This window comes from Charadrius vociferus, unplaced genomic scaffold (genome assembly GCF_000708025.1).
Source record: "Charadrius vociferus isolate BGI_N301 unplaced genomic scaffold, ASM70802v2 scaffold49, whole genome shotgun sequence".
Lineage (NCBI taxonomy): Eukaryota > Metazoa > Chordata > Aves > Charadriiformes > Charadriidae > Charadrius > Charadrius vociferus.
Window position 1 is genome coordinate 3,263,488 of NW_009661375.1, and position 6,820 is coordinate 3,270,307.

General features: G+C 45.5%; 2 protein-coding genes across 2 annotated transcripts in view; one reads left to right on the forward strand and one right to left on the reverse strand.

The window, feature by feature from the left end:
• The first annotated feature begins 121 nt into the window (after positions 1–121).
• Positions 122–4,001, forward strand: ATP5S (ATP synthase, H+ transporting, mitochondrial Fo complex, subunit s (factor B)). The gene is made up of 4 exons (XM_009893933.1): positions 122–228; positions 1,317–1,525; positions 2,395–2,566; positions 3,774–4,001. The coding sequence occupies exons 1-4, from the start codon at positions 122–124 to the stop codon at positions 3,886–3,888; spliced, it is 603 nt and encodes a 200-aa protein (XP_009892235.1). The 3' UTR covers positions 3,889–4,001.
• Positions 4,002–5,503: 1,502 nt separating this feature from the next.
• CDKL1 (cyclin-dependent kinase-like 1 (CDC2-related kinase)) overlaps positions 5,504–6,820 on the reverse strand; it is a 12,632-nt gene continuing 11,315 nt past the window's right edge. Inside the window, exons 8-9 of the mRNA XM_009893935.1 lie at positions 6,508–6,663; positions 5,504–5,611 (exon numbers count right to left, since the gene is read on the reverse strand). Of these exons, the coding sequence (XP_009892237.1) occupies positions 5,504–5,611; positions 6,508–6,663 (264 nt within the window). The remainder of the gene's footprint in view (positions 5,612–6,507; positions 6,664–6,820) is intronic.

Genomic DNA, 6,820 nt, shown 5'->3' on the forward strand with positions numbered 1-6,820 from the left:
AGCCCTCCCGCCTGCTGGGCTGACGGACCCGCTTAGGCTTTGAGGGGAGGTCGGGTACGGGCGGGCTGTGCTGCCGCTGACACTCCAAATAACGTCTTCCTCTCTCCTTTGCTACAAGAACATGGTGCTGTTGGGGAAGCTGGCGCAGCCGGTGTGCAGCCTGAGCAAGGTGCCGCCGCCGGGCGCCTGCAGACGCTTCTGGGGATGGCTGAATGCTGTGTTCAACAAGTAAGAGCCATTGGGTGCGCGCAGGTCCATTAGCGGGGCCCACGTACCCACCGCCCCGTTTGTGGAGCGGGGAGAGCTAAGTCCCAGGGGTGGAGAGAAGATTTTCCATTATCAGTGCGCTTCTTTTGCTCCAGATTGCATGTGGCCGCTTGGCAGGGGTCGTTCCTTCCCTGTGCCTGGTGACAAAGCTGTGGCCCTGCAGAGGAAGGTGTGGGCTTTGCTCCCCTCCCCGGGGCGGCCGAGGCGAGCTGGCCATGCGGATTCTTACCCTTAGTGCCCGTCTTCCTTTGCCCAACGCCTGCGTCTGGGCCAGCAGCGCAACCGTGCCCCCTGCACTCATTCAGGAAAGCATCTAACCAACCCGTCCTTCGCCATGTGGTTCAGCCACGCGAGGGTTTTACGCTTAGATAGAACCTTCCTCTGTGAAACACTCTCTGCCCATAACTTTTGCCAATAGCTAGCAGTTTTGCCGCACGTCTTCTAGCTGTGTGGGACGGGCTGCGTGGTGCGGCTGCTTGCTGTGACGGGGTGGGGAGCTCAGCTCCTCCAGGTCTCTGCTTCTGCCTGCAGCATTCCTCACCAGACCAAGAGAGATACCCTCTTCCTGAATGGACCCAAGGATTTTAACTGATTGCTGAAGTGCATCTTTTTGAAAAATTGTAATTGTTGAGGAAAAAAGGCTTCAGGAATGACACACATGTGACAGGCAATGAGAGGTTTTTATATAATCAATGTTTGGGAGACAAATTTGCAACTGTAAAGCCTTACCCTGGGTAGAGAAAGGCGTTTTTTATCTCTCCTTACAGACGTGGAAGAACACAAACAGTTAGAAGGGTGAAGTCAAGTTCCATTTGTATGCTTTCTTCTTTTACCAAAAGCATCTGTCATTTAAAACAAGCTAAAAAACCCCTCATGCCAGACTGATCAAGAACCAGCACCATGCAAATAATTCCTGTAAATCATATTCTTACTTTTCTGACATCTTATCATGCACATAACCAAATATATGTTGTGGAGTAGTATTATCATAAAGACAATAAATCTGCCGCATTGTAGAAACCGTGTGAATGCTGTTTGTGTCTTGGCAGGGTGGACTACGACCGTATACAAGCTGTTGGCCCTGACAGGGCAGCTTCAGAGTGGCTGTTGCGCTGCGGTGCCCTGGTGCGCTATCAAGGCTATCAGAAATGGCAGCAGGACTACAATGGTCTCCCGACGGGGCCCTTGGGGAAATACAAGATAGAAGCAATTAATGCCACTGATTCTTGCATCATGTACAGAGGATTTGACTATTTGGGTAACGTAGATACAGCTGCGCAGAGATTATCCCAAATGGTCTTAGTTCTTTAAGTTGCATCAAAATACAAATAACCCGGTCATTTTGACGTTGCTTAGTAGTAAGATATAGAGAAATCTTTTGAAGTCTTTTTTTTTTTTTTTTTTCTTAAATGGGTCTACAAATATTCAGCGCTTCCTAAGATTTTGCTGGTGGTGTGTTGTGAAGCAGAAAGATTGGGAACTTCATCAGCCCTTACCTAAAGTGACAGTAGCACTAAGGAAGAGTTGCCAAAGTTTTGCTGTTTCGTTTAGTTCATAGTTAAGTAGTTGGTAGCAAAAAGCACTACTTTAAATATTCTTTTTCTTCTAAAGCAAGTGATATTTTTGGTGTTTGTGAAGTCAGGATACTGCTTGTTCTCCAGGCATTTATGATGTCTTCAAAGAAAAAAAAAGCAAGCTCTCAGTTTCTTAGAAAAAACCAAACAAACAAAAATTTAAAAAATGTTTCAGGTCTTCTTTGAATAACAAAAAACAAAACGGGAAACAGATCATTTTGGGTTTTTATTGGCAGAGGACCTTGAATTTTCTGCATTACTGTGTTCCAAATTCAGTCATTGCTGATCTCCCAAACTTGGAGAGGTTTTTGTTACTTGCCCATGTCAAAGGTCTTAGAACCTTACCAAGAGGGTACAAACCCTGGAGTTTTCATATATTTCAAGTACCATAAAGGGACTTTGAAGCTTTATTGTGCGTTATGGCCCCGCTATATAGAGGAACGTGTTGCTGTGTGGCTTTGGAGGCAGTTACTAAATTGGCGAGTGAGAACTTAACAACCAGTACAGGTTGTTCCTGGTGTTCTGAAGCAAATACTCGATTATGTCTTTCCAGATGGTCTTGAACATGTTACAGAAATCAAGCTGCAGAAGTGTATTTACATCCAGGATGAGTGTCTGCAGAGGCTCAGCGAGACGAAGAATCTGCAGAAAAGCCTCCTCCAGCTGCAGATCATTTCCTGTGGGAATGTCACAGATAAAGGCATCCTTGCGCTTCACAAGCTGACGTACGTGCGCTGCTGAGCTCTTTCTGCTTCCTAGCTGTTACCACCCCGCGCTTTGGGGATTGGGTTGACTGGACGGGCCGAAGTCTGAAGGTTTCTGGGCTGTTTCAGAGGTGTGGGGCTGTGGGATGGCAGTGTTTGGGGACTGGCCTGAATGGCAGCCTGGGGGGGGGGCGGTGACACTACCACTGCAGGGAATGTTTCTTCAAGCGTGGTTGAAGGCAGTGTTGTGGATAGCGCTGAGAAGACGTGTGGATTAACGTATGCATATGAATCAGCCTTTTAAGGCTGATGTCAGGGAGTTGTGCAGCTGAGAACGCCAGAGTCACCCACTGCAGTACTTGAATGTATGGTTGCGCTTCTGCCTTCAGAGTTAAGCACAGCATCTCCCCTTTACACTTAGGCAGTGTTGATTGCTGCGCAAATTAGAGCAGGACGTGTGCTCTCTGCCGACACACCACCTTTATGATAGCAGTGAACGTGTACAGCTTCCTTTCACATTGGCACACGAGGTGGGTTTTGCTTGAGAAGAAGTAATTAATGACCACCTCGGTTTCTATACCTGACCCCCCCCTGCTGCAGTTCCTTTTCAGGGCAGGCTGACGGTGCCCTGTAACGTTTATCATCCTTCTCCACCTCACACTGCTTCCTATCGCTCAGCTGTCTCATGCTCATTGGGGCCACAGAGGTCTTGGTGCAGAGCTGTGCGTTCTAGCGCTGGGGCAGAGGAAGCAGGAGGGGTCGGGTACCGCGCAGCTCTGTAGCTCTGCAGCACGCCCATCACTCCCTGTCGAACCTGAACGTAACTGGGAACTGTTCAGTATTACACGGAGTTACAGACATCTACAAGTGGGTGATGCGGGGACTTGGATTTCATCCTACAGAAAGTTATTAATAAGGACTTTATATATTACTCTATTATTTACATTAAAATAAGTTTTGCTAAATTGATATTGAAATTATTAAATACTATTTGATATAAAGGAAGCTTCCTGAGGTGGGGGGTCCAGGATCTGTTTTTAAGGTGTGTAGAAGGACTGAACTTATGGTGAGCTAAAAATCTTAAGCACCCACTTCAGGAATAAAACTCCCATTAGAACCAGTAACTTTTTAAAATACTCAAAATAACTATGGTAGAATAATCCATTGTCTAATTTCTGTGTCAAGAGTTAAATAGTAGTTGCTGACTTTTCTTCTTAAATATTTGTAGGAACCTTGAATATTTGTATCTGAGTGACCTCCCTGGAATAAGAGAGAAAGAAACTACTGTTCGCATCCTTCAGCAGGCACTGCCAAACCTCGAGCTGGAGCTGGATTTAGAATAAATGCCATGACACATAACTGAGGTGTATTTGATTTCATGGGATTTATGATATGTTGCATAAATTAAATTGTACATGCTACTGTATTTCCAGGTATGGAAATAAGCCCAGATCTCCCATTCCTGCCTTAAAAGCTGTATGCAATCTTTTGACAAATTATGCCATTGAGGTTTATTAAGCTTAAACTATATGGTGAATCAAAGCGGAGAAGGTAGGCTTCTGTGCATAGTAATTATTTTCCTGTTTTTATAAGAAGCTGTCAGTACATCAATTAGAAGTTTTCAAGTATTTTATCGCACAGAAATTCTTGTGCAAAATGACAGTGGGAAGAACGTCAGTGTTGTGAAACAGCAGCGCCATACACTTCTGCTGCGTGGTGTCGATGCTGTGGGAATGAGAGCTGTTTACCCTGAGAATCTCGCCCAGTCAGTGGGTGACGATTTAATAAAATGGCTTATGGGCCTTTTTTGTGTTTGTCACGCTTTCAGTGATGTAGCCTTTGCTTGTTTTCAGTGGAGTGATCCACAAACATCGAAATTGCTTTTAGTGTTGTTGAGCACAGAACGTTACTGGGAAAAGAAAACATTTTTGCTCTAGGTTTCAAGTAGAAAGAGGATTTCCTTGCCCTGTAGTGAAACTTCGTGCTGTAAACCAGATCCAGTAAACTGGAAAAACAAGCTACGTTTCTTTTATTCAAAATTAACCCAATATTACATCCTGAGATTACACAAAACCCAAGAATCATTCTAATACATGTACTTAGGTAGAATTCCTGCCTGTGTCAGGCCAATGTTATATTAATGAATTACTTTTGATAAACGCTACAGGCAAGTGACTTCACTATTGACAGAAACAGCAAGTAAAAACTGCCTGATAATGTAAGGAAAAAACAAGCAGGAGAAACTCTGAAAAGCCTAAAGAAACAACGGGTTTTACTATTCAAATGTTCTCCTCCTGGTGAGGGTGCCTGTGGAGCCCTCCGTGAAGTCTACGTCATTACCAGTACCTTTAGTACTTTGGGATCTACAGATACAGTGCGTTAGACAGACACAGCTTTAGAGCAGTGCTATTCCAGTAGGTTTATAACCAACCGGAGCAGTTTGGTAGCCTCTCATCAGGCTTGGCTCAGCAAACACATACACCTGTCTTCCACACACATCAGCAATACACGTACGGTTCTCCTCGTGGGCTCTGCGACCTGGCCCCAGTCTGAAGCAGTATTGCTGTTTGGATACAGGGGGACCGATTTATTTGGCAAGGCTGCAATTCTTCTGCCAAGTCTAAAATACAGGTGATGGATAGGCGAGAGTTTCTAAATTCACACTGTAAACACTGGGTTGCAGCAATCCTGAACCAGCACACAATCCTGAACCAGTACACCATCCTGAACCAGTACACAATCGCAAATTAAAAGCAAAACAAATGTATTTTCCTTTGTACACAGAACACTGACTAACACGAGCTTGGAGTTCTCTCTGTGCATCACGTTCCTTCCATTAGAGACCCAGAGTCCATTACTTTACAGACCAATTTTGTATATGTCATAACATGTATTAATTTAGTTTTCCACCACGTATCCTCCTTTTGAGCAATAAACAGTTTTTAATCTGCTGTCTGGTTAGATGTTAGGGAAATGGTAGTTGGACTTCCTTGTTTTGCAGCAGTACTTCTTGCTGTCCAAAGCTGGCAGAACATTACTGCTGGTTAACTGCGGCAGGTACTGTAACTAAAGGAAAAGTTACAAAGTGGAGATTTGTTTGAAATCAGAACAAAGCGCGCATTTCATGTTTCAAATGGAAAACTAAAACGATTCGTACTGTAAGCCTATACTTTTCAAACTAAGAGTCGTGGATCTGGGGTTCTACAACTGGACTGCAACCAGACCAGCTCATTAAAGGTATTTCTTCCAGTCATCCAGGGCAAGAAAAATATTACTGTTATATCCTATGTCATAGAAATGGAAGAGGCGAGTCAGTTCAGGGATTTATATGCTGTAGCAGTTCTCCACCTTACACCTCCAACTTCCCTGCATGTTACCAGACCAGCGTTACTGCTGTGATGGGGAATGTGGCTCAGGGGAAGGAAGAACACTCAGGGGAGTGACTCTCCCCGCCAGGCTGCACCGGGGGGCAGGCGGGAGGGAGACAGTTCCTCAGCAGCTCCACTTGCAGAAACACCCTGTGCACTCTGTAACGTCTGGAACCGAGTAAGGGACCACATCTCATCGGCGGTTACAAATGCATCTGGGCATTTTTGCCATCTCCATAATTGGGGATTCAAAAGCACCAAAAAGATCCCTGAGATCTCCAAACTGAACCAGCCACACAAGCCCATCCAGCATGTTCAGCTATCCTGCTATTCTTTGTCAGGAACGCACATTCCTGGATAAACCCGATCTTCCACATCGCTGTGCTGCTTATCCCCAGTGACTCAATGCAGCGGCAGCACACGGTTCAGTTACTCCTTAGCCAGGAGGTTCATTTCCTCCTCAGGCTAAAATTAAGATTGGTGCAAGGCAGGAGCTCTCTCTCGCCGTTAACTGCCAACATGAGCCCACCTCCTGCGAGCCAGAGAGCAGCCCTCTCCTCAGGTACAGAGCATGAAATACTATGAAAATGTTACCCCTGCCACGTGCTTCCGAGTCATCCTGGCTGGTTTCCGAGACGTTTTTTCATGTTCTTTGCCCAGATCCGCTGCCTCCCTAATGCTGTCAAAATAGGGATGCTGCAGCAGCTGCTCACATGTCTGCCTCTCGGCAGGGTCCATCCGCAGGCAACCCTTGGAAAAGATGAAGAATCACACAAAACACTCATTAAACAGGTCTGCACAATTCCAGCTACTCACCACAGCCAACGAGCATTCAGACAGACACATGCGTTAATTTTTTTTAATGGATTCTAATAGTCTGGCTTTTCGGAGTCAGCACGAAGCTTGC

Bases quoted from the DNA above. Each gene is read 5' to 3' on its own strand.
- ATP5S (XM_009893933.1), top strand. From the start codon at position 122: ATGGTGCTGTTGGGGAAGCTGGCGCAGCCGGTGTGCAGCCTGAGCAAG. The intron at 229-1,316 runs GTAAGAGCCATT...GTGTCTTGGCAG, and splicing joins CTGAATGCTGTGTTCAACAA to GGTGGACTACGACCGTATAC. The intron at 1,526-2,394 runs GTAACGTAGATA...ATGTCTTTCCAG, and splicing joins CAGAGGATTTGACTATTTGG to ATGGTCTTGAACATGTTACA.